Raw genomic sequence first — 26,991 nt, forward strand, 5'->3', positions numbered from 1 at the left:
AATTGAAAAAAAATCCTATTAAAAGTAACGTTGTACGCTTTAACAAAATAATCAGGATTTAAAAAAAAAGAGTTAATTTTATAATTGAGAGCGAAGAGAATGCTCGTGAGTGGGGAGGTCTTTATTCAGACTTACGCCCAAAATCGCGCGTAAGGTAATAATTATGTTAACACATGCCCGTTCTCGTTGGTGATCCTCTGCTAGTGTAAATGCATACTAATCGTTCTGGAGCGGATTGAACTCATCTGCGCTCTTGGGAAAGAACTACGAATCCAACCATCACTACGCAGGAATACATTTCCCCGGCGTTCGACCAAGGTATATAGATATACAAGGTAGAGTTGTTTAGAGCAAATTGACATTTCTCGACCTGACATAACAGTTCCGAGGTGATCAAGGGGAAGGGTATTGAGAAGAGTGACGGCAGCGTCGGAGGAGGCGCCGGTGGTGGTATTGCTTGCGATTTTTTGACGAAAAATGCAACCAAATATCGTCAATCGTCTGTGGGACAACACTTAATATGCGAAGATGACCCATAAATTAGCGAAATTGCTCAAAGGACTGAGAATCGAGGCTGTTTGTTCATGTTGGTAGCCCCATACCATATGTTTTTGTAAACAAACTCTGACATAACTCGACTAAAATGTCGCCCTGTCAAATCGATAAAAATCCACCTTCTAAATACATACACCTTGCGTTCGACACAAAAAAGATCTCAAATACACACATTTTCACAACATAATCTACCCTCACTGATTGTTCTGACTAGAATTCAATCTTCACTTTCCAAATTTTCACAATCTTAACAGTTTTTGCAGATATTTCACCAAAAAGATGAATATTTTTACGCCAAACGACACCTCGTACGGCGAGGCGGCAGTTGTCAAACGGGAGATATAAACGGGCTGACGGCTGCGGAAAACAAACAGTCAAAACAGCTCCGTGCAAATGAAAATGTTATCCGAAACTGTACGACAAAACCTTTCGATCGTATTTTTCACACAAAAGAGAGGCAAAATAATCCCATATTAACCATCCAAATCTAACAATTTCTTGCTAAAAGTGACTTTTGAATTATTTGATTTGATGACTATGCAAAATTAAACACACTAAATTCAATTTTCATGCGAAAACTATCGTAACGACAGACGTTAAATTTTCTCGGTCGATTTAGAATAAGCTCCGCCTGCTGGCTGCCCACCAGCCTGCGACATTGGAAACCATTACCGAAAGTACACTTTGCGTAGAACGAAGCGAGCGAGAAAATTTGTGCAGTTGCGATCCGAAAATCGACTTGTGAAAGCTATCACCAAATTCCGACAATCTCCGTGCTGTTTCTAAACCAATTTGCAAAATTTGTGTTTGTGTTCCTGCCACAGTAAAAGGGGAAAAGGTCTCCGCTGCCGCTACTCCGACGACGGTCGAGATTCGTTCGATCGAAAAAAATCAACCCAAATTGTGCGTCCGTGTGTGTGTGTGTAGAGTAGCAACAAGCAGCAGCGCGTTCCGACAAACACCCGTCCCCGGTGACCCAGTAAAAGCAGCGAAAATGATGGAAAAATACAAGTCCTCTTTATACAGCTATTTGTAGCCTGCTGTGTTTGAGAGTGTGTGGGGTGTGTGTGTAGCGCAGGAAAATTTATCTTCTTGCTGAGCGCGTACGGATTACCAAAACAAAATAAAACACACATTCGAAGCGCAGTGTATTAGATGCGCTGCGGCAAATGGTGCGTATTTTAAGTTCGATTACATTCCGCATTTACCGTACACAAGCGGTGTCAGTGGACAGCAAGTGAGCATAAAGAAAACTGCTACTTCGTGCGTACGGTTGGGCGTACGAGTGTGTGCGTAGAGTGCGTATTTGTGTTGTGTAGAGTGATTTCGCTTGGACCCCGAGCTGTGGTCGCTTTCCTTTGAAGCGCATCGTGAAAATGCGTTAAAATTTCCCACCGCAATTACCAGTGTGTGTGTGTGTGTGTAGAAGTGAGTCACACGGCAGGATTTATCCTGTTCTCCCTTGTGTGTGCGAGTGAGTAAGTGAGAGTACGTGATTTATCACGGAACAGGAAAGGCAGCACCACTTTTTACCAATCGTTTGAAGGTCAAAAGAAGGATTTCAAAAAAGAAAAAATTTCAAAAAAAAAAAGAAGGTCAAAAGAAGAAGGAGGAAAAGGCTAGTTTTCAAGGCCTTAAAAGTTCCCGGGAAAGTGTGCGTGCGCGTTTGTTTGTTTGTTTGGGAGTGCGCAAAGTAAAAGCGTCCCTCTGGCGTATTGTGTAGAATTGATAATTTGACCGTAAACAAAGAGTAATTCACCGCAAGCACGACACTTCCGCTAGAAGAAGAAGTCTTCTTGTGTACAAACGAAACGGGTCGACATCGTTTCGCGATCATAGTGTGCGTGGAACGTGTGCGTCATCATCGCTGTCATTACAAACACATACAGACACGGAGCTTGACGCAGTCCGCTGGCCTGAGGTGTGTTATTTTTGTGTTGTGCCTCTTCGTCGCTTCTACACAATTTTTGGTGCGAAGGGCCATCGCCAATCGGACTCCTGCTGTCCCTGAACTGCGGAAACCTTGTACCGAGGGATTAACGTTGATACGCTTCCACCGGAAAGCGCATTGAAACGAACGACTCGTCGCTGCTATTTAGATACCTGCTTGCCATATACGAGCCGGCAAGGGCAAGACACGCTTTCTCCGTACTTAAATGTGCCCGCAACCGGTCGCCTCCGTCGCCGTCGCCGCCGTCGCCCCCGTCACCAGCAACAGCAACCGTATTAATAGTAGCAGCAGCATTCGACGCCGCTACCTTCAGCCGCAGCAGCAGCAGCAGGTCGCGAGCACGAAACTGTTCAAGAAGAAGCTCTGCGTACACCCGACCACCATGTTCAGAATCGCCCTCAAGCTCAACAACGGCCTGATAAGATCGCCCAAGATGGTCAAATACTCAGCCGCCCCGTGCCGGAGTTGTTTCACGGTGAGCCTGCCGCTCCTGCCACTGCACTAAGAAGCTAACCGCTCGTGACTAGCGTGTCTAATTTGGCCAGATTCTAAGGCATACGCTGTGTAGCTTGTAAGCAACCATAAATAAGGCATCGTTAAACTATTGGTTTGGTTAAAACAACAACGACGACATCGAGAAGCAACGCTAAATAACAACAACAGCCAGTGCACCGATTATTTTGTAAACGCTTAGCAAAGAGAGCGAGAGAAGTAAAAACAACATCTCAAAACATCATCCAACAGTGTGTGTGGATTAATACACACAAGCAAGCGTAAATATCGAAGGAAATATTGTTCAACAAATCACACATCCAAGGAAGCCGTGAAGGAACGAACGAACCGGAAACGACGACGATTTTGATTCCCTATTTTTGTGTTTAAGCACTTGAGCAGCAAACAATCAGCAGGCAAAATGAAGCTGCTGGAAAGTACACGGTTCGAGGCGGTCAACAACAAGCTGCACATCCAGACCGGGGACAGTACGATCTACGGCCGGATCGAATCGTACTCGTGCAAGATGGCGGGAAATGATAAGGCACTGTACAAGCGGTTCACCTCCGAGCAGTCGCCGACCGATCTGCAGGCCCTGTCGCCACCGCAAACGCTGCAGGACATGTCGCCGCAGATCCTTCGCAGCAGCCTGTCCGGGGACGAGGGTGTCACGCTGTGCGATACGATTTCGCGCAAGACGCTGTTCTACCTGATCGCGACGCTCAACGCAGCGTTCGAGCCGGACTATGACTTCAGTGAGGCCAGGGTAAGCGAGCGAGAGGACGTGTCCTTTTCGCAGTGTAAAAGTCATTCTGATGCGCAATAAGAAATTTCCACTCTGGGAAATTGCGTGTTTTGTTGGGTATCGTGTTTTTTTCCGGCAGAAAAGGATACACGCTCTCACGTTTGACCTTGTGTGTAGGTCGGGGTAGTTGCTGCATTAGCACAGCTGAGAGGACAAAAAATAAGCGAATGATGCTACTACATTTTCACACGAGATAAATCAGACCAAGGAAAGCAGGAGGAATAACAAACTAGCGCGGTTCTTGTTTTCAGCTGCGTACACAACATTACAATACAACACGCAGCAAGAGCGACAAATCCTCTTGCTCACACGCTCGAGTGGGGAAATCTCTCGGAACGGCATTTGCTTGAGATTTTTATTGGTAAACACTCTTTGGCCAATCGGGCGGGAAACCAATTGGCCGTGGGATCCTTGGTGCAGGAGGCTGGCGGATTGCTGGCGATGGTCATGCTTCTATATTTATAGTTGTTTTTCGTACGAGCGGAGGCCGGGTCGTTATTTGCGTCATATTATTGCTGGGCCTATGTGTAATTTTGTTTTCCTTCTCTCGCGAGAAAGCTTTCTTCTTTATTAATAAGAAAACGAAATGCTTATTCTACATATCGTTTAAATTATGTAGTACCTCACAAACACACGGCTTAGTTACAGACAGCTTTTTTCCGCCTTTGTTTACCTTTTACAAGCGCGCGCGCTTCGGCCACAAACTGGTTATCGACCCTTATGTGCTTGTTCCTACGCATACTTGGACGATACCTTAACGAGAGCTGTTACGGGACTCCACTCCCATGCCTTTATGCTACATTTGCTGCCCGTCGTTGCTATGGACAACCTTTTCTATGATCGTGTTGCTGAAGATTCCACACCAAACCACCACCACCGGGTACACTCGGTGGACGATGCGTTGATGTAATCTTCACTAGCACCGTCACACCGCGACCATTAGTGGTCTGTTTGTCCCCCCAAAGAGGAGGGCTCGTTGGTAAATCGGACCGGACCAAATTCGACAGTGAAAAGACGAAAAGACGATAATATAATTACGTACGCTTTTGTGGTGTAAGGGGCACAATATACGGCCGGTTCTCACCGCTGTAAACCATCTCTTATCTTAAATGGATTCATTTATCTTGCATCTTGTGCAGGGTTTTATAGGTCAAAATTAGTTTCCCAAAATAGCATCTGGATTTCATGTCAAAAACCTTATAAACTAGCAGAAAATGGTAAAAATAATAGAGCCTCTCGGAAAATCGGTTTTGTCAGTTAATTAATTGTGATATTAACAACTTTTTGGAAAAAAGTGTACGATAAAGGAAGGTATAAGCTTGTCAGAGATGCAAACACCTTCTTTTTATTTAAAATAGATAAATGAAAACAATTATTATTGTTTGGCCCCTTGGTGCATCGTTCGTGGATGAAAAATATAAAAACCAGACAAACTACTTATTCTTCCCTTACTCCTAATCTTTACCGTGTACTGCACTTGAATCGGTGCGTGCGCTCACCTCTCTGTACGCTTATTCCCATGGAAAAATGTTGTTGCACAGCATCCACTTTGAATAAATTTCCCAACCCCCCAACCTCGTGCGATCTTTCATTCAACCCCCCTCTTTCTTATTTCATCTTTTCGCTGTACATCGCCATCATCATCATCATCAAGTTCATAACATGGCTGGCTGGCTGCTATAAGCAAATGCTAAAACCATTTTTCTCTCGCAATTTCAGAGCCATGAATTCAGCAAGGAGCCATCGCTGCAATGGGTGCTGAACTCGATCGAGGGCAACCTGGGACCGGTGGCTGGCGAACAGTACAGCAAGATCCGTCACGCCCTCTGGACGACGATCGAGGACGAGATTTCGCTGAAGGACTGCGACATCTACAGCTACAATCCGGACCTTAACTCGGACCCGTTCGGCGAGCCGGGCTGCCTGTGGTCGTTCAACTACTTTTTCTACAACAAGAAGCTGAAGCGCATCGTTTTCTTCACTTGCCGTGCGATCAAGTAAGTTTAGCCCGCGCCCGTTTTGTTGATAGATTTATTGGGGTGTTTGTCTGTTGTTTTGGTCCGCTTTTTCGGCGCTGGAAACACACGCCAAAAGTTCATTTGCTTCAGTTGAGTGGTTCTTTTTAACGCATTTACGACACGGTTCGGATACGGTCTAGTGGAGGGCGGCACAAAAGAAAAGCCCGCGAAAAATTAATACTCGACTCGACTGTTTGTTGGTGCCTTTGTTGTGATCACGATCCTCTGTGATCTTTTCACCATTTTTTTTTTCTTTCGCTGTTGGGAGTTCCAATAGGAGAGTTAAAAGTAGAAGAATTTGCTAAAACAAAAGAAAACTTGCCTAAATTATCTTTTTTTTTTGCGTTGTTTCGTGTTAATGTAATCCACACGCTTAAATTCAGCAAAGAGAAACTCAGAAACGCTAGAAAATATAATTTACTACCGAATGAATATTTAACCTCCCCGAAGCAAACAACGCGTCGTTGCACGCACTGTACAGCTCGGTATCCAACCACCATTACGCTTATAATGATGATGCCTCTCGCACGATATAAATGGCATGGTAGACGGGTATTAAACTGTTGCTAAAAGGAAGAAGAAACCGGTGTCTGCATTACTGTTAGCGCCCCGGCCTGCCACTCTTTCGCAGCTACATATTTCATAAGGAGGAAAGCAAGGTATGTGTATCGACCGACCAACCAAACGCGCGAAACCCGAAAGCAGATGATTTTTGCAAAAATAACACACACCGTTTCGTCATGTTATCCGCCTGAGACAAGCGGAATGCAATTTGTGTGTTTGCTTTTCTCTATTTTGACCCTTAAAAAGCAACACCCCGTCGATATTGTTGGTTTTGCCTTTAATGTTTGTGTGCGTCCTTTGTTTTTGGTGGTACGTTTGGTAAAGCATTTTTGTTATTTATAGACACAACACGCATTGATTTAACAAAACCGCCCGTCGTTGTGCTGTGCATTTGTTTAAAGGGGGGGAGGTAAACCATTTTTAGAAGGTCTAGGGCGGTCCGGTGGCCGAGGCGACAGCGGCGCCGGTCTTCACACGGCAGGGCCGGGGTTCAAATCCCATCCAGACCGCCTCCCCGTACGAAAGGCTGACTACTTTTCTACGGGTAAAATTAAGTCACAGAAAGCCAGAAATGGCAGGCCGAGACCTCTCGAGGTTGTAGTGCCACAGAAGAAGAAGAAGGTGGATTCTTCTTGGGGGTGTCGATGATAGTATCGTATTCGTTTAGAGAAAGATACATACATTTATGTATTTTCATGCAAATAAAGCCAATTTTTTAGATTACAGGGTTTTCACAGAATATTTTTTAACTGATTACATTATCGTCTTTTTTTGTTTTTGCAACTAGATTTAATTTTTGTTTGTATTTATCTGCAAAATGTGCATTAGATTGACAAAGTTTTATGTAAAACAAATGGTGCTTTCCATTATTATGTATCACTACTTTAAAAAAATGGTTTTTGTAACAATTATTTCAAAAACGTAAATTGATCTGCAAGGGGCAAAATGGAACTTTGGACAATATTGTTAAAAATATTTTTTTTTTACCAATTTTACATCGAATTAACGTTGGTTTCAAAACCCAAACTGAACAAAAGTGAATATTCAAACAAACAAAGCGTGAAGGGGAAGCAAGCTTGTAATGATACGGTTGTAACTAGTAGGTGAAGTTTTATTAAATCATCTCGAGGGATACTGTATCACTTCATAAACCAACAAAGTTAGGGATTATGAGGAGATTATGTGCATTCCAGAACTATTTGTTTGTTAGTATAAAGTACTGAAAACCAAATAGAAAATCCTTACACCTAGCTTGGAAAAAGATTCTTATCTTTTTACGTGGCTCTACTATCTCGAGAGGTCTTGACCTGCCATTTTTGGCTTCGATGGAGACCGGCGTTGCGAAAATGAAGATCGGAAAATTATTAAATGGTCGCCGCTAACTTATTAGGCGTTTATTAATTAACTTGGCAAATCGTTGTATATATAATCCCAAGAATAATGGAAGATTGTGTGGATCAAACTTTGCAATTTTCTGTAGAAACATGAATTGTGGAGTACAATATATCTAGATTCATTTTTCTATTATTGGAAGTTTCCAGACTTTTTTACACGCAAAGTAGTACAGAATAGAAATTTTAATCTTATATCCATACAGGTTTCTCTTTAATATGGAAAACCCTGCAATTTCGAAAATCTTGAACTGTGTTGGTAACCGGCCACAACACAAACTTTCTTCTACATCAATGAAAGCCATCCGCGAAACGAGTTCATTCTCCTCTTTCTAGTGCAAGATCACGTTTATCGATCGGTTCAAACGAGCAGGAAGAAGAAGTCAGTCCGTTAGCTCAACTATAAATAAGGTTGCTTCTTTTATAGTTAATGAGATACTAAAGAGTTATGCAAAGTGTGGCGAATTCTCCACCTTTTCACAGCATATTAGAGCTAGCTTGGCTCACGTTTGTTTACACGCAAAACGTGCCTATACAAATCGAAACCATTCATTGTTTGTGCGGGGTTGTGTGTCCCCTAGCCGCTAAGGTGCAACACCGGCACACAGTGCTAATGTAAGCAGAAATGTCTACTTCGATCGATTTGCTATGCTATTGCTATAAATAAAATGCGCACTACCGTTGCGAGCGTGTGGACCCAACATAAGAAGCCCCATTTTGTGTGTATCTCCATAATTGCTCACCCATTTTCTTCTCTTCTCTTTCCTTTTTGCAGCTCGGTTTACGTGGACTCTGGCTTTTCGAGCGATTTCGCTATGGAGGACGAAGAATGCTACTAACTGCACAATACTGTGCCTGTCCTTCAAGTGTTCTGTATCATCGCTGGAATCAAGCTAGAATGGAGTCGACAGAATCAAAATCAGTTCGTCTTCAAAATTCAATCCGTTCGAAAGGGTCTTTAGTTTGCAAACAAAAATTTGATCAGTTAATTTGTTTTTTCTCCCTTTTTTCCTTTCCACCAATTGCGAACGTTCTCATCTGAGAGTGTAATTTTTTAAATGTTTTCTTTGGCAATTTTCATCAATCAAATCGTTCGGACGATAGATAGGTGTCCTAGAGAAAAGAGTTCAGTTCCAGGACGAAGCGCACACGGCTTTTGCGTTCGTAGATTAGTTTGTGTTTGTTTGCATTACATTGAAAACCATTTATTTCCCTTCCCTTTTTTAACAAACTACAACGTAATGTTTAACCCATTTTAACGTCAACTTTGACCGAGAGTGTATTTTGTGTGCGTGTTTCATCTTTAATTTTTTTTATTTTCCCCATCCCGCGATTATCAGACACCTATTACGATTGACTTTAGTAATTAATAATTTGTCCGTTGCGGTATTTTTTATGAGGAGAGATTAATGAAACCGCGGCAGATGTATGAACAATAATTTTCTTCGATATTTTAAAGAAACACCGCAAATTGCAGTAGCAGTGCACACGCTATCGCTGCTAAGCAAAACGTACTAAATGTTTGCAAGCTCCAGTTTCAAAATAATAATGATTATAATAACACCGAGTTTAAGCAGGAATGAAAAAAGAAAACCAACCAAGAACCAAGACACGGCACCGTTACGGTGAGGGCAGGTGAGAGCTGCGGCGTGAGAACTCGCGTAACGGTGCGTGCGCGATGCTGGCAATGTGTAGCCAACTGGAGCAGCTGGAAGAGCTTACCGATAGATAATAGGAAGTAGCTTTTTAGGGGGTAAGAAGAGAGAGAGGGAGAGAGGGAGAAGTAAGGGGGAATGTACGGCTATCCACAACCATTGGCGGGCCAGTTAAAGGTGTCAGCACCATTTGCGGTTGTGAAGCCGGGAAATAAAAAGCATCGTCGGGGCTGCTTAGGCTTTGCATGCCAAACGAGAGAGAGAGAGAGATGAATTAGGAGAAAAAAGAAAAAAAGCAGATGAAACAACACCTTCCATAAAGCAAGGTACATTTACATATGGTATGCCTCTAACGTGTGTAGCAGGGAGGATATTTAGTAGATTTGATTAATAAGCGTGTGACCACTCACTTCCGGAGGGTGCGCACAGTAGTAACATGTGTTAGTTTTGTGCTAGAGAAGCTCTTCCTCCGAGACCCCCTGCGTGAGACGGGCCAGGTGACCACACCTGCCCGGGAACCATGGGGCGGTTTCCCAGTTGGTGAGATTGCCGCTGTTTCCTGTTTGCGGACGAAGCGCACGGATTTTGATCGTCCAGCGGGAAAATCCGTACGAAAAAAACCAACAACAACCAGTCCATCACAACGCAGCCTCGTCCGCAAACGGTGGACAGTGAGTAGGTACACTGAGAGGGATAGGGCGGTTCCCGGTGGTTTCAATCAGCCCCGGGACGGGAAAGCGTTGTTTAGATTACCCCAACGGATGATCCGTACGCTGCACTTCTGCACCGACTGCATTCCATCCGCATACCCGTTTGGTGGCGGGGTTAAGCAGCTTAAAACGGAAAGCAAGTCCGTGAAAGGGTATCGCAAGAGGAAGGAATTAGATCAACTTCACTCTCATTCTTCCCGTCCACCATCGACGATTCCTGTGTTCCGATTGGTGGGACCGCACGTGAGAACTATTTCACTGACTGTACCAATTTTGTGATATTAGAATTGTAAGTTTTAGCTCTTATGTTCGCCCTCGCGCCCTCGGGTTGTAACAGCTCAGCTCCGTTAAACTCTCAACTCTTCTTAACAAATCAGTCTCTTAAAAGCGTAATTACTAAGCTCACACTTCCTCCAAAAAAAAAAATGGGGATTAAACACACCGGCTGCACCGGCAGGGGCCCCCAAGAGCCGCCGATGCACATCACCCCATTCGTCTGTGCCTCTCGCGTGTGTGTGTGCTGTGCTGTTTACATCGTCGTGTCCTATCTTATCTATCTAATCAAATGGAAGAGGAGATAGAGGGAAAAAACGATCCCCTAAAATGACAAAAAAACGTCTTCGTGATCATCATACAAGCTCCAAGTACAAAACTACACGAAATGTGATAAGTAGCTTTTAGACCACGGGGAGGGGACATAATACCAGCCAGCCAGTGAGGCGTGCGCACGAGGACAACGATAAACAGACACACACACTGCACAGGCAAGAGTCAGAGTGTAAGGTGGTGCGCCTTCCGTCCTCTTTATATAATTAACACCACACACAATTGATCTCGCTTGAAGGAAGGGGGGAGAAAAAGGGCTAGAGAGAGAGAGAGAGAGTTAATGTATCCTAAATATCATATCTAAGCACTACGGGAGAATGTTAGTAGAGGACGGAAGCGCATTACCGGCCACCGAACGTGACCGACGTTTGGTGGGGTGATAAGCAGCAGCTTGGCTCAGTTGTTGCTGATTCCCAAGCTTGACCTCCCCGGCCACCGCCGTGCCGGGTGAGACAGGATTAGTGCACGGGGGATTTGCAGGTTAGAGTAAACTCTGACATTTAAAAAAATGCCCCCCCACAAACATCTGAATTAACTTTTCCACAATCCACGATTTATCGTCAATTCTTCCTCCATTTTTTTCCTCCAATAGAAAGAAGCGAGCTGTTAGGCTGTTATTGGGATCCCAGGATCCGCGGGAACGGGCGAATATTAAATACTTATAAACAACCCCCCACGCAAAGCATACATATGGATTGACTTAAAATAATTTCGTAAATCGTGTTTAGCGCCGAGCTATAGATGGTGGGTCATTTGCAAACACTTTTTCAATCTTCTCCGTCGAGCAACAGTTTTCAAATTAAAAAAAATCGTTCGTTAACTCAATCCAGATCGGCGATAGGGCGGGAAGATTTAATACACATAAAGTACTGCAAGGCGTTAAAGAAGGAATAGATTTACACAGCAAACACCCCGAACCTAAGCAGCAACAGCAGTAGTAGCACAGCGGGTGCGCCTACTTTATCATTATTTTAACTGTATTCTCTTTAGCAAATGCAAACAAAAACCTTCAACCCCCAGGATAGCAAACACACCGTAATGTATGGTTAAGGAAGATTAAACAAAAAACCAATAAAATGTGGACAAAAAAAAGTTTAAAAATGGAAAACGAACAAAAAGTGAAAATGGAGCAATGAAAGAACTCGCTGATGGTACCTGCCCTGATGTGAGGCTATATGCTGCGAAAGGCCTCACGTCTTAACGACGGCTGACCGCTCGCTTCGTAACAGTTTCATAATTGCGGCCGAGGCGAGACACGTTAATCACTTTCACCTTGCTACTCTCGGCACTTTTGTGGTAGCGTTTGGCGCCACATAAGAAGCAATACCGGAGGAAGCAACTGGAATAGACCGAGGTGCAACAGGCTGATGAGCGGATCCAAAAGCATTTTCTAGTTGGAAGAGGTTAATTCTGCACACAAAATACCTGTCGTGAAGGTGGGACTGTATAGAACATTTAGAGTCCCAGTACCTACCCACATGCGCCTCTGTGGCGTGGACTACGACCGGAACCCTGTTAGCCAGGTTCGAGAGAAAAATGGGCAGAAGGGGGTTTTTCCCCCGTATGTGTGGAAGGACGAACTAGACTCGCCAGGCTCCGGTGGGCTGGTCATGTCACGAGAACGACACCGGACCCCAGTCCGTGAAGTGTTTCTATTAATCAAGTAATTGCGTGGCTGCGACGACGACGCTAGATCTTAAGCGGTTTCGAGAATTGTTGGAGCCCCGTCAAAGACCTCGAAGTAATTAGGTAAGTAATATCGAATTAGACGGACGGACACCGGTGAGCTGGTCATATTACGAGAAAGGCATTGGACGTAAAGTCTTAAAGTGGTAGACTTATGTTGGGATGGAGTCTTCCACAAAGGCCGGAATATTGGATTGGTGCCACAGAAACTTCTCCGTGTGGAGAACTCGCTTGGGAAGGTAAGGTTCAGCATCCCTATGCGATGGTGGACTTGTATTGCTGGTTACTACATACCCAAATTCTACCACTAATGCCCATTTGTTAGTAAACTCAATTTTTATATGTCAGCATTTATTTTATTTCCATTTTGCATTATGTTTTTGGCCATTAGTTGTCGTTTTTTTCCCGCTGTCCTCAATTGCTAACAGTGATTTTTGCACTACTACTATGTCCTGCACTATGGGAAAGCCATCATACAACGACGTCTTCCAGTCGTTCGCTGCCTACTGTGTTAAGAGAACATCAGCCGTAAGTAGTTGTGTGTGGTGTAGCTTTGCTTTCTACGCTTATCACCGGCCGGTTCTACAGGACACACAAGCGAGTTGTTGGGAGGTTTACTGTGTGGTGGTTGCTTTAAGAGCGGATTCTATTTTTTTTTCTCTCCAAAACTTCGGACATCATGCCCATTCCGTTTGTCAGGTATCTCCAAAGAGGGTAGTAGCAATAAGAAAAAGGGTCCTAGTAAGGATAAGTAGTGAGCGTGTGTGTGTGTGTGTTTAGTTAGCGTATATAATTAGATACTAGGCTTCGCCGTATGCGTGTAGAGGAGGAGTATATGTAATGCGTACGAGTAGTACTGTAACAGCCCAGCTATTGCATATTGTTGTGGTTTCTACCGTTTTTGTTGTACTTCTTTCGTTCGTCGCCGTCCCCGGTAACGGAATCAACGATATCATTATCATAAGCGCATAAGAGTTGTGTCTGTCCCGTGTGCTCGCTTCTCCTTCGTCACTCAACAAATCCTGATCGGCATCAAAACTGTGTAAAACTGGGGCGCCGCCTACTACGTTAGCGAGCGAGAACCGTTAATAACCGCATCCGCGCAACAAACAAGACACTTTCGCGTACGTTTCACAACACCAGCTTCTAGAGTTTTTACCCCGGTCGTAGTCGGCTTTGAAAACCTCGAGAGAAACCGAAATCGTTTGCTAAATTGATGTTTTCCGTTTGTCTACTACAGTAGAATGAGCCTAGGGAGTAGAGAGCGATGAGCGATGAAGTAGTAGTAGTTGAAGAAGAAGTTAAGGTGTAGTAGTGTGTTTCTCTAAACATTGTTAAATAGTTTGCTTGTTTTATGTGTGTTTTGTTTCTCTTTTTCATCACTCTTCCTCTTCGTTCTTCGTACAATTTTAACTTTTTTCAGGTATCCAGGAGGTGTCTTCGCTTCAACATGAAACACAATGATTAATCACTTCGCCGCGATCATTTCCATTCCACAAAATACCATACTCATGAAGCTTTCCAAAACATTCAAAGCTTGCTGTTGCTACAGACCGACCAAATGAAAGGGAAAAGAATCGTTACATATAGCGTGTTGCCAGGCGTTACACATTCAACCACACACAACATGTACGCCAACATGATATCTCCGGATCTATCAGAAAAACAAAAAAACAATTAAGAAGCGGCGCCTTAAATGGCATTAAATTGCTTGCTTTTCTACATCGATTTTCTCTTTTTTTCTTCTTTTTAGAATTAAAAGCTACTCTACTTTTGCGTTGTACGCTAGATGTTCGGACCTTTTGACTTTTCAAACGTACAAATTGTCCATTTAAAAATGAATCAAGTAAAAAGTTGAACGATACTTAAACTTAATTCGTAGCCGTTTGTCAAGAGTCCTGGACCTTGGTCAGAAAAAAAACCTTAAGTGTCGAACTCTGTACCTCTGTCAAATAGATGTCAAATAGATTTTTTTAGAGAATCCTGTCAAAACCAGTCTAGGAAAACCCTGCAACCTTGACCTCCTAAAATCAATTTAAGCGAGTAATCCCCAATAATCTTCAGGTATTCCAGATGAAATCCTGAACAAACGATATATAGTGGCGGATCGTCCAAGAGATCTCGACGTTCCAAAGAGGTTTTTGAAAGCCTTGATGAACCTCAGACAACATTCGTGGCCGCTCATCAAAATGTCTATAGACATTCAGGTTCGACAACATGGACCAGCAGCGCGAGCTTCGATCGCACCGGTTTGCACCTTCACCCAATTGGTTCGTCATGCTTGAGGAACTCGGTTGCAAACAACTGCTAATTAATCCCACCCATCAGAGAAGAGACATCAGTTGCTTCTCATTCCAATGCCTAAATCCCTATTTCTATATAGATCTTCATTGCAACTATCGGAAACTGGGGAAAAAAAATGTTTAAAAAATACAACAAATCTCTTTTGGTTCGTTAAAACTAGAGTCCAGAGTTCGAAGGAAGAGGATAAGCTACGAGTTCGGTGAAAGAAGAATTCAGAACCACCCCCGATCTAAGCTTCGGAGGATCAAGCAACAAGGAAGCGATAGTTTGTACGATCTATTCTACGGCGGACACGCACACACACACACAGACGATGAAAGCTCCGAGGGCATCACCACGCTCGCTGACGACAGGCCAGCTGTCAAGCGGAGCGAGTGATCCTGTGTGATTATTCACTTATAAGTAGAGTTCAGTTGTTGATCATACTAGCATTCGTGCAGCAAAACACTAGACACGACAATTTTAATTCCTTCATAAATTTTCTTTCCTCCCTTTTCTTTGCTTTGTGAAATGTTCGCTACTAATAGTTGCCGACCACTGATTCCCAACTGAACAGCCATGCAGGAAAACTTCCGTCGGTCGCCTCTTCATTACATCTCTATTATTGCAAAACTTTACTCACACACTCCTGGTTTAGAAATGTGTGTGTGTGTGTGTGTCCTAAGATATATTTCCGGTACCGCAGCAGTATTTTGCAATAGCTCTATGTATTTGTCATTTGTTGTGTTTATTCGTTAAATTAAACTTATAACCCGGCCATTTCTCTCTCTCTCTCTCTCTCTCTCTCTCTCTCTCTCGCAGTATAGTGTAGATATAGCTTTTCCCCAGTTTCGTCGTCATTACGTCGCTATACTTCTAAAGTATAATAGGTATTATATCTCTGCTGAAGCCATGCAGGTTCCACCATAACACGTCCGATTGCCAATTGTTTTTGTTTGTTGTTTTTCCTACTTGTGTATAATGTATAAATATATATATATATAATATAGTATACATATATATATTACTTCATTTCTTTCGTTCTTTCACTACCTTTTTTTTGCACCGCCTCTCATATATGTATAGGATGTATAAGTATAAGTTCTCTTTAGATTCTTTTGCCTTTTGTTTGTCATCTAAGTTGGGGATTTTTCTTACTAATTCCTCTGCGCATCGCTAGCATGCAGTGGTACGCAATTTGTTCGCAACTGTTTGCACTGAGCTTTAAACAATTCTAGGCTAATATTTCCGACCGCGCTTCATCAACGTTTCTAGCAGAAAAAACAGTAGTACATTCTAGGTAGTGTTCGATGGAAATAGGTAGCCTTTGCATTTGTGTGTGTGTGTGTTTAGTAAGTGTGTCTTCCAAAGGAAAACGTTCAACAAGCATACAACGAACCTTTTTTTTTTCATTTCAACATTCGCACTTTCGCGCTCCAATTTCCACGCTTCCCTTTGTTGGTCCAACGGCTTCTTTCGGCGAGTTTTTGAATGTTTGAATTGTTGTATAAAAGTGGTTGTTTGACCATCATCCAAAGCCGACCATTTATCGGTACATCATGACGTCGGTGCTTTGGTACATGCACATGTACGCATCGCACAGCAATCGCTTGGCATGCTCAGGTAACATTTTATCGTTGACCGCTTCCTCGTTGAGCGCGCGCGAACCCTCCTCCGTTAGCCAACGGGGCAGATCCGGCACTGGAACCATTTTTGGAATATTGTACCCATTCTGCTCGCCTGTTGTAAGCGGGAAGAGAAACAACCGGAGAGATAACGAACTGACAACAATTTAACCGTTGCAAGCAAAACAACAATTTACCATTACGATCGGCCATCGAGTCAAAGAAACACCAGGGCGCATCCTGCCCGGAGGCCGCCTTCACGAACGCTACGTAATGGGACGTTTCGATGCACACGACCGCAAACAGCTCCATGTACAGCCGAGGCACTTCGCAGTGGGGAGCCATCGGGATGAAATCTTGCGGCACCGACAGTGGGACCGGTTTATGGTTTAGCCGCTTGCTGTGATGATGCACGCTGTCGATGCAGCTCTTGCAGATGGCCGTCCCCTCCAGACCTTCGCACTGCATTTTGCCGAAACATTCGCGACACTCGTATTCCGCGAGCTTCCCGCAGACCCAACACTGACGCGGAGCTGTGAAATGGAACGTTAAGTTCATGAAAGGTTGTTCTCCAACAGATAGCCCCTTCGCCACTTACAATCCTCAATGATATCCGTAACGTCCAGCACCTGCGACGGTAGGATGCGTGGATACATCTTAAAGTTCTTCCCGAACCGTGGCATCTGGATGATCAAACAGGACGGCACCTCCTTCAGCTTTATGTTGGAGGCCAAAAAGCTCTGCTCGAACAGCTGCTGTACCGAGGGCAAATTTAAACGTTCGTCCTTTTCCACAAACAGCTGGTAGTAGAACGTGTCCAGTCCGGAGCTTAGCTACAGTAAAGAGCAGTTTCGTAAGCTAATTTCCCACTTGTTGATGCTGCTCGCTTCTTACCTTCAGAAAGGGATCAGCCCGAAGAATCTGTGCCAGCAGGCTGTTGAGAAACTCTTCCGGATCCTTCTCCTCGCTCATGAGCCCCGTAACGGAGCTTAGCCGATCGAGCAGCTGGCGCAGCTTCAGCACGCGATCCGCCCGCACGAAGTGATTCTTACGCAGCGGATTAACGATCTCTTCCAGCAGCACTCTTTGTACCTCCTCATACTGGGGATTGTCCTGGAACGTAAAGGGGGGAGGCAAAATATGAACATCGGGAAAAGGAATTCGGTCGAAAACGATTATATGCGTACCTCAGGTTCTTTAGGCCGGAACAGCAACGAATCGAACACGCTGGTGAAGGTGAACATCGCAAAGAGCGTAGCGTCCAGATAGCAGGAGTTGTGATGACCCTGGATACCCTTGAACTTTCCACAAATTTCTTCCAATTCTTCCAGCTTTAGAATTTCTGCAAAACCCAAAATGTGGAAAAGGCATTAGAAAGGAACGTTCTTAAGAGAGGGGGGAAATGTGTCGCTGTGTCAAACACACTTACTCAACGGAGGCATCCTTCCCTTCACTACCGGACAGTCCACCTTCCCGAACATGGTGGTATCGGTTTTGCTGCCGGTCGATGAAGCTTGCGTCGTTCTGGAGGTGCACGGTGACATGGGCGGTATGTCCTGGAACCTTCTGTCTCGGCTGCACTGGCTCGTATGCACAAATATTGCACGATTTGCAGGACATCGGAATAACCTGTGCCGGGTTGGCCGAGAAACATACGTTACGGCGTTTGCTGATTTAGCGCTGTCCGCAGTGCCTAACGATTTGCATTACAAATTACCTCACACCGTTGTGGGTTCCGTTGGTGGTTTCAAGCGTCGGATCGATCGGTTCGTCTTCGAGCTCCACACCAACCATCACCTTCCGATGGGTGCTTCCGCTGCCCGCCGTTGGCAGCGGTCCAATCCAGCGTATAACACCGTACAGCAGTGGGTCCGTCGATGCTGGCGTTGCCGCGGGTGCTTCGAACGCATCCAGCGTTACCTCCACCATGGAACCAACGCCGAGTGACGGATCGTTCGGTAGTTCCTGGAGTGGCGATACGGGCGGTGGTCCTCCGGTGTCCGATTCGGGCGATATGGAACCGATGCGAGGTAGCAAACCGTTCGAGACCGTCGGCGTTGTGCTGTCGTTGCCATTCGATCCTACCGCCGCCGCCGCCGCCAGTCCAACGCCGTTCGCTGTGGTGTAGCCTCCGCCATGATGGGATGCAGCAGTCGCATCGTTTAGCTCTGCGATAAGGGGGAACACAACGTCAGCAATGGAATGCATCACTTTGCCGAGCAGCGACAGCAGGCAAAGGAGAATGAACCGGAATAGGCTTGTGCGCCGTCCGGTGGTAGCGGAGATCATTATTTTCTGTGCACTCATCGGATTTGTTGGAAAAACTTCAAATTTTAAGCCACTAACACGGTTTTCAATTACGAAATGTTACTCATCAATGCATACTAGATTCGGGTTAGAGAATGTCAGATGCATCAGGGGTGTCAAACTTGTCAACAAATTTGTTAGAAGCTGTCATTTTAGGAAAAATAATCTAGATAGCGTCGAAATACTTTTTGTTGTTGGTCTGCACAAAACAAGCGTAAGAGCATTCCACACACTTTTTTCACACACACACACAAAACAAACCTTCCTCTACGTCGCTTGCCAATCGGTGTTCCGTTTCCGGTTCATCTTCCCAATCGAAATGCTCTAACACGGTCAGTGGAATGCCATCGAACGAATCCTTATCGTACGTGTCCGGTAGCATCTTTACCGTGTGCGCTAGTACTGAATTTACCAACGATCAATACACGACTGCAAACTTTCCTTTTCCGAGGACAATTCTCGATCCGTACACAACAAAGAAAACTACGATCAAGTTACGATCGACCCAATTTGCAACACATTACACCTCGCATCGCAGCGTGTCGCGCGAATCACAAGACTCTCCCCGAACTATTCGTGCGCTGGCTGAAGTAAATTTGGGGAGCGTCTTCTGCGGACGGATGAGCTATTTTAGAGTTAAGGATCGTTCGCAACGGGACGATGCATGATATCGGATGAACCAAACAATGGCTCCAACGAAAACGACCCTTTCGCCTCTTTGTCTGCGGTTCTTTCTATTCGACACGACACTAAGAATTTACCCGCAACGCCAGATTTAGCCACACAGTTGTTACACCACCAACATTAGCATCATTCACGTGTTAAATAGGTACGATCGAAACATTACATGGAGTACACGCATGAAACACAGTAAAAAACACGTGAACCTGCAGTCGGTCGCATGATTTCACACGTCGCCCAAAATCCGTGGTGAGCTTTGTGAAACGATGCACCCCGAACGTGTGTCTTGTCCGGCAGGTAAAATCCGCCTGCACTTGTTCAATTCGTAACGCACGAGGCTAATCCTTCGAGAGGTGATGGTATCTAAAGCGAATCTTTAACCAAACTGCGACAGACGGCGGCGGCTGCTGCTGCCGATTACCGAAATTATAAGTGGAACAACGCGCACCCAAGCAAACCAAGCAGCAACAACAGACTGCGCTGATGACGAGTTCTATTTTTAAGAAGACATCGTGCCGGCAATATTCTCTCGCGGAAGTGCGCGCGCGTTCTGTTTACGGTTGGGCGAACGGATTGCGCTCTCGTGGAGATGAATTTTCGCCGACATCACCGCGTGTAGTAGAAGAATGTTAGTGCAGCAGTAACATTCGTGAGTAATTCGCTTGAACAGGGTGGGCCTAAAGTTTGGACGCACGGGTGTTAAGGGGATTTGAAAATTCGAGCACTTTCACCGTTCGGTAATTAATTTCCAATCAACGGTGTCCAAGATCTTTTCCAGGATTTTCTTCACTGTATCAATAGATACATTATAAGTCTTTTTAGAATTATGCATCAAGAATCTGCCTCATGTTTGACACTCCAGGACTGTCTGATACGTGTAAGCGCTCATTAACATATTCTTATTGAGCAAATACCCCTCCAATTTTAAAATTGCTTTAAGTAAACGTTAAAAGAATGGATAAAACTGATACTTACTCGTCATTGTAGCTACGTCCACCGTGGTCGGTTTTGTATCGGTCCCCGTCCTTAGCTTACGCGATCCAGCCGATAGCGTTTCCACCGGTTTCGGGTTTCCGATGTGTGCAAGCGGATTAAGGGATTTGTTCCGTTCGTACCGTCCCGCTGTTCCATTGTGACTGTGATAGCTGTGGTTGCTACTGTTGGCCGTACTATTGCTGCTAGTGCTACCGCTGGTGTTGTATCCTGTTCCCACGGCCAAACCGTTCCCATATGCCAACCCGGTCGACGCTAACGACGGTGTTTGCGTCTTCTTATCACTACTGTTGCCCGACAGTATCGCAGCCACTTCACCAGCTTCCGCCGGCCAGCTACTACTTCCCAACAGATCCATCAACTCCACCTCCCTGTTGTCGGTAGGGCTCAGTACGGGCGGTGGATCGACCACGATCACATCACTCGCACTCTTGATCGCTTCATCGATCTCGTTCGAATCGATCACCACCACATCGCGATCGGGCAAGCTAAGGATGGTGCTTTGCTTGCTTACGGAATGATAGCCACCACCACCACCGGCACTGTTTACGGACGAGTTCGATCCGGACGATCGGGCCACCTTGCCCGACCGCGCCTTGGAATGCTTTAGCGTACTATTGTTGGAGCTGTTCTGTGAGCTTCGTCCCGAGCTGCGGTACGCGTCATCCGCCAGATGATGATGGTGGTGATGCTGGTGTTGACTGTGCTCCACAAACCGGTGATACTCATCCCCGTAGCTATCCATCGGATGGCTGTTTACGTACCGACCGGAACTTCCCGTGCTACTGCTACTATCTTGCTTCGACAGATTCGGGCTGGAAATGGAGGCAGCAATTTTCTTGTGGTGCATCGCCTTCGTACCGGCCGGGTCCATCTGCAGACAGCTGAAACTATCGTACAGCGTCCCGATGTCGGTCGACTTTCGGTTCGAGCCTCCGCCCGCACTGCTGCTCGTCAGATCGGGCGTGTACGATCGGGCGTACGGTGGATATTCACCGTTGATGATCTTCCCACCGCGCACGGCACCACCACCTTTACCGGACGCGTCGTCCGACGAATGTTTGCCGCCGCCGGTACGTCGCGATAGGCGATTGTTTAGGTCTCTTGCACCGCACACCAAGCTGTCCAGCAGATTACGCTTATGGTGATGCTGCTTGCCGGCAGACTCGTGCTCGGGGAATTTGATCCAATTTGCTGCTACGATTAAAGCTAGCCGGGGCTCACAGTTCATGTAGTCGGACACAAAATCGATGTCATCTTTCTGGGGTGATTCACCATTTTCTAAGTTCTGCATTTAAAAGGTAAAAGAAGAGCGGAACATGAAACAAAAGAGAAAGACAAGGCGTCATTAAAACCGGGGCTTGTAGTAATTATAAAGCTTTAAATATTACAAAAGAATTTAAAAAAATCGACACAGACTGTGTGACTGTGTTAATTTTTTAATTAAATTTTCAATTTAATGTATCACACTTCAGCAAATACAACAGCTTCCAACGCCAAATCAAGCCAATTCCATGCCAATTCAAGCCAATCGTACGGACTAAGGTAGTATTAGAAGAATAGTAACAAAGTAATACAAACAGTGCTAATGCTATTTACAAGTAAACAAACCCAATTTGATAAAACGCAAACAATGCAGGGTTTTACAGATCGGAATCAAGTGTCAAAACAATTGCTGTATTATTTTTTGTAAATTATTCTTAAAAATTTAATGTGAAGAAAATAATGTTTTAACGCTCGATTCCAACGCATAAAATCCTACAAATTGTAGTACAAAGCATAACACGAAAGGATCAGATCAGAAAAACAAACTGAAAGAAAGTCTACTAGGAGGAGTTCACTAATTTCACGCTCTATTCTCTCATGTCTGTGTTACCTGTTAATGCCGATGTTAAATGGTCTGGGATGTTGTTTGGTTTAAAAAGGGACCGGATGCATGTTACGGATTTTGTTTTGTTTTTTGGTACAATTTTTTTGTTTACATTTTTCCTGGCTCTCGCACTTGCTGTAACGTGCTGCCTAACACAATTTTGTCATAGTATTTTTTGGAGTTGTTTACAACGAGGGGAGGAGATACATCCTTCAAATTTTGCGGTGCAATATAGAAACCAACAAAAACATAAACATGATAAAACGTGTGCCTGTGTACGTGATATATGTGTATGTGTGTGTGTAAGTAGTAAGTGGGATAAAAGTGGGACGAGCTTAGGTGAATTAGTAGTGAGCAGGTGTGTGGGTGTGTGTGTGTGTGTGTGTGATGCATGTGTGTTAATAGTGTGTTATTAAACGATAAACTTAAACATGAATGTGAAGGAGAAACGCTTTACCAGTAGCTCGAGTCCAAAGTAGTAACCGGGTCCGATTTTCGGTACCGGTCCCACGTAACGTATAATGCAATCGTATGTTATGTGCCGATTCTTGGCCAGCCACGAAACCATCACAATGTCGCCGGTACGGAGCAGCTTCACCGAACCAAACAGTTTGGGTCGTTTCGCAAATTCGCACCGTTCCTGAGGATCCAGTATCGCGATAAGGTATGGCCAAATGTCCGAAGGGATACGCTGCAGGTTTGCCGCTTGGCACTGGAATATTCGATTTTCGTACGGGTTGGTCGGTGGCGCACTGTTCACCGTACCCGACGGACCGCCACCACCGCCCCGGTTGTTCGTTGTCGTGCCGTAAAAATCTTTTATCTTGATCAGAGCGATCTTGCTCGACGGTTGTTCGACGATCTGTAGTGTCATACCGGGCTCGATGTCGATCCGATCATCGATCGCTAGCGAATCCGTTGGACCGGCGGTAATTGGCGAACTGGTAGCGGCCGCATCACTACCAGACATAAGACTGCTACTGCTACTGCCACTTCCTCCACCGCCCGTACTAGTGCCGCCCAGCGTAAGCGGAACGTTCACCACCTTCGCCCGGAACCGCTCCGTGCTGATGGCGTAGATGTTACCACCCGACATTTTGTTTTGGCTTAGCTCACTTTCAATCCGTATCGGTGTATCACAGATGATTAGTAGCGATCGATACGATCATCCCCTTCTTGTTTTAAGAGGAATGTTGCTGGGAATGTTGCGGTTTTCACATGCGTCACCGCCTTCACATCCGATGCCTTACGATATTAAAACAGCCGAGTTTACTATACCTCATTGCTATAGTTGTAATTGTTTTCGGCCGTACTCCATTGCACAAAGCTACACTTTTGCTGACGCTGATAATGGCATCCAGTATACATCAATTATTTATCAAGCAACGAAAAACACAGCATACACAGTCAGCTTAAGAGAAAGATCTATGAACAACGATCTGAAATAATAATAATAAACATATATTAAATAAAATGCAATGCATGAACGTGACAAACAAATGCAGAACGTTTAGAAGTAGGAACAAATCATCCAATACCCTTGACCGTAATCAGACAGAGGACTTATGCTTCAATTCTAGCCGGGAAACGATTGCTAAACATAAACACACTCACGCCAGACGATAACGATTCCGTGACTAACAGGCTAGGGCACCCCCCGTTAGTGGATCTCACTTGGATGGATTCCAAGTGGGATTAATTTTCCTTCGCCTACGGGACAGAACCGCATTTTGCTGTATAATTTGTTGAGGTCTTTTGCGCAGGGGCTTACTAGAACAAACTCGTAAACTCGTGAGTTCAAAATAGAAATTTGTTCCTTTGGAACAAACCTCGTATGATAATCTGTCGTTTAGCACTTCAGCAGTTATAACGAAACGTAACAGTTTTAGAAACATCTAACTTTAAGAACACTTTAAAGTATTATTCAGCTGTATACAAAAATAAGTAAACAACTCTTGCCCATTCATGCATATGCACAATAAAAAAAAGAAATCCACTTCACATTATCGTAAAAGTTCTAATTGAGAAAAAAATCTGTCTTGCAAACCCCTGCAATCGGTCACGTTGTAACGACAGTGTAGGTAGGGTATTATCAAAGTAACCCTTGTGAAAGCTTAGATACTGGCTCGTGTTACAAATTCCGTGAGCCGCCTGTCCGTTTCTATCCATTGAACCAACTATATTACACCTATTAATTAGATCAAGACCTCTGAACCGGCGTTGTCGCGTGGTAAAGTATTTTTATAAAAAATAGTTTAAAACTGTGCTACTTACAGCTGTAGGCACCAGCCAATAAACCTTCGTAGATAACTTAGAAGACTAAAACCTCAACAAATATACGCACACAGTAGCCTGTTGTGTATGTCTGGTTTGCCTTCTCTTACTCACTCGCGCCAGTACTTTGCTCTCTGTGGATAAGATTACCCCTTTGTCTCACTACGTTTCCGCAATTTTTACACACCGAACCGCTTTACGTTATCGTGTCCTCGCATCTTGGAACCGCGGAGCGCTGTCAACCGCGTTGGAGGAGGCGGGGTTTTTTTTTACTCAAACTCTTCTACCTCTATGTACACCGCCACACAAGATGACTCACGCAAAAACAACCCAATGTTTATAGGCTGAAGGGGGAGAATGGGAGGGAGTGATGGGATGAGACGGAGAACTTGACACAGATGTGTGACAATGCGCGTGTATTGCGACATCATCAGCGCGGATTGAATGAACGCGCGCGCCGCGGTCATGAAGGTCATTCGGGCCATGTTTTAGTTGGGCGAACCGTTTTCCGCATCGATGAATGGGAAAAACAAAGGAAAATCGTTCCGAGAAAATTGTCGCACAATGAGCAAATGGGAAAATTATCGCGGAAAATTATCCTTTTCGAAATATCGAAATTCATAAAAAAATTAACTAGGAAGAAAAACAAAAGACAACAACTCTCGCTACAGCACGTGCAATCAAAACACGACACACATACACACGAACACATTCTGTCTCTTCTGCCATTTACCAAAGGTTACTAAGATTGTGAAAAGTGTGACCACTACCGGTTATACCAACTTCTACTACTGGGGACATGCAACAAAGCAACACTTGGATTAGTTGGGTGGTTTGAGCCCCTATCGACTTTCCTCCCTATCATCTTTGAAAGTGCCTTCGCGGTTGGCAGAGTCACCATATGAAGCTTTCTTGTATATGGTGCCTATAAATAAGGAATCAATACGAGAGTTTGCTCCGTTGTCCATTTTTGGCACCGTTCCCTACATATATTGTGTGCTTCCCTCATGTGTATCGAGGGGGGATGTTTTCCACCGGAACCACGTACACGTAATGCCACCTGGCTTTGCTTCCTCCACCAAAACTCCGTCCTCTAATAAGAAACTAAACAAACACAGCTCTAACTATAGTAGCTATCGATCGTTATTTGGAATGGCAAGGAAAGAAGGCATGCAATGGAAAGAGATTTAAGATTTAGACAAAAGTACACGGTGGGCAGAAACAATAGGTACATTTGCAGCACGATTTGTCCACCACCAAATTGGAGGAAAATTTTCGTTCCCTTGTGGATGTGTGCGTGCGCGGGTGGAGGAGGATAGGTGCGCTTCCAGCCACCGGAACTCGCGGTCACAGAGGGACACTACTGCTGCGGCTGCTGCTGGATGGCGATGATGATTGTGAAAACAACAACACAGGAAGTGTACGGCAGCCCTTTCCCAATTCCTTTGGCAGCCGTCAGCCCTTCTATTGCTCTATATTAGCACACACATACACAGACAGACACGCAATCGATGCACACCTTGTATTGCACTTTTTATCCCATAGGTTGCTGCTGTTTGCACGACTACTAAAATTCACGTAACGACGACGACCACACGCAGCACCACCATGTCCCTTAATTATCGCGTGTGAAGGTGGACGGTACTGCGTGACTGCAGAATTCTGCAACCTTCCCGGGGAACACACACACACACACACCAAATGTGTGCAAACGGCAACGTACCGAATTACTTTCGTTTTCTGCAAAACATGCCCACCACACTGCACAAACACACACACGCACACGTCACAGCACTAGTTTTCCCGCAGGTTGTTCTGGGTTTGAGGGAAAAGAAAACATCATGATCACAACTTTTCCTTCCACACTCACGTACGAGAGTGGCTGTGTTTGGTTGTTGCTGGTGCGCGGAATGACAAGCGAATGACATTTACCGTTTCGCTGCGCTCTGGCTGAGGTTGTTTTTCACTTGCTCGGGGATTCGCTTTCTCTCTCTCGCACGGTTAGGGACGGTGCTGCTGCTTGCCCGCTCACACACTGTTGTTTTTACTGCAGCTACACTGTTTCTCTGCACGCAGAGAGGTTATGTTTGCCTTTAAAATGTAAATTTTACACTATTCTTATAAAAGTACACTAAAATTACGATCGAAATCAGCTTACGCGACGTGTTTCTGCAGCAATTCACAAGCAGAACTGTTTGTTATTCTTCTGGCTGTCAAACGCTGACTGTTTGATAGTGTGCGTGTGAGTGGTAATGTTTAGACGACACTAAATGTACCGTCAATGAGCAAATGACCCTCCATTCCGCGGAGTTCATCTTGCGTGCATGAAATATTTCAACGCTTTCATTTCTCGAAATTGTGCATGCTGGAACTCAGAAAGTGAGTTTGTGGGAAAAAAATACCATTCTTCTTGCATTAACGACGGTCACAGGACAAGTTTCATCTCTGGAAGCAGCTGAATACAACCTGGCAGAATCGCACGATAATGCGAGATACAGGAACGGAAGATGATCCTAGAAACCGGG

At 44.8% G+C, this 26,991-nt stretch overlaps 2 protein-coding genes across 10 annotated transcripts; one reads left to right on the top strand and one right to left on the bottom strand.

Annotated features, from left to right (window-relative positions):
* Positions 1-1,205: 1,205 nt before the first annotated feature.
* On the top strand, positions 1,206-11,855 carry LOC118512595 (repressor of RNA polymerase III transcription MAF1 homolog). Its single transcript, XM_036057248.1, has 3 exons — positions 1,206-3,764; positions 5,523-5,800; positions 8,552-11,855. Exons 1-3 carry the CDS (start codon positions 3,420-3,422, stop codon positions 8,613-8,615), a joined length of 687 nt encoding a protein of 228 aa, XP_035913141.1. The 5' UTR covers positions 1,206-3,419; the 3' UTR covers positions 8,616-11,855.
* A 918-nt stretch (positions 11,856-12,773) lies between these two features.
* LOC118512593 (ubiquitin carboxyl-terminal hydrolase CYLD) lies at positions 12,774-26,568 on the bottom strand. Of its 9 annotated transcripts, none has more exons than XM_036057237.1 (10): positions 25,986-26,392; positions 22,650-23,631; positions 20,305-21,610; positions 18,059-18,509; positions 17,771-17,970; positions 17,529-17,683; positions 17,236-17,454; positions 16,940-17,174; positions 16,539-16,874; positions 12,774-16,456 (listed from the first exon to the last, which is right to left on the bottom strand). In XM_036057237.1, exons 2-10 carry the CDS (start codon positions 23,286-23,288, stop codon positions 16,263-16,265), a joined length of 3,735 nt encoding a protein of 1,244 aa, XP_035913130.1. In that variant the 5' UTR covers positions 23,289-23,631; positions 25,986-26,392; the 3' UTR covers positions 12,774-16,262. The 9 variants fall into 9 exon arrangements, with proteins under 9 accessions (XP_035913130.1, XP_035913134.1, XP_035913133.1 ...); XM_036057241.1 differs by lacking the exon at positions 25,986-26,392 and adding an exon at positions 26,399-26,568 and having other exon boundaries at positions 15,780-16,456; XM_036057240.1 differs by having other exon boundaries at positions 15,780-16,456; positions 26,198-26,392.
* Positions 26,569-26,991: the final 423 nt, after the last annotated feature.

The sequence above is a fragment of the Anopheles stephensi genome, chromosome 3 (assembly GCF_013141755.1).
Source record: "Anopheles stephensi strain Indian chromosome 3, UCI_ANSTEP_V1.0, whole genome shotgun sequence".
Taxonomy (NCBI): Eukaryota; Metazoa; Arthropoda; class Insecta; order Diptera; family Culicidae; genus Anopheles; species Anopheles stephensi.

Coding starts and splice junctions, on each gene's coding strand:
- LOC118512595 (XM_036057248.1), top strand. CDS start 3,420: ATGAAGCTGCTGGAAAGTACACGGTTCGAGGCGGTCAACAACAAGCTG. Junction 3,765..5,522: donor ATGACTTCAGTGAGGCCAGG/GTAAGCGAGCGA, acceptor TCGCAATTTCAG/AGCCATGAATTCAGCAAGGA. Junction 5,801..8,551: donor TTCACTTGCCGTGCGATCAA/GTAAGTTTAGCC, acceptor TCCTTTTTGCAG/CTCGGTTTACGTGGACTCTG.
- LOC118512593 (XM_036057237.1), bottom strand. CDS start 23,288: ATGTCGGGTGGTAACATCTACGCCATCAGCACGGAGCGGTTCCGGGCG. Junction 17,455..17,528: donor TCCGGCCTAAAGAACCTGAG/GTACGCATATAA, acceptor TTTACGTTCCAG/GACAATCCCCAGTATGAGGA. Junction 17,175..17,235: donor GGGCTGATCCCTTTCTGAAG/GTAAGAAGCGAG, acceptor TCTTTACTGTAG/CTAAGCTCCGGACTGGACAC.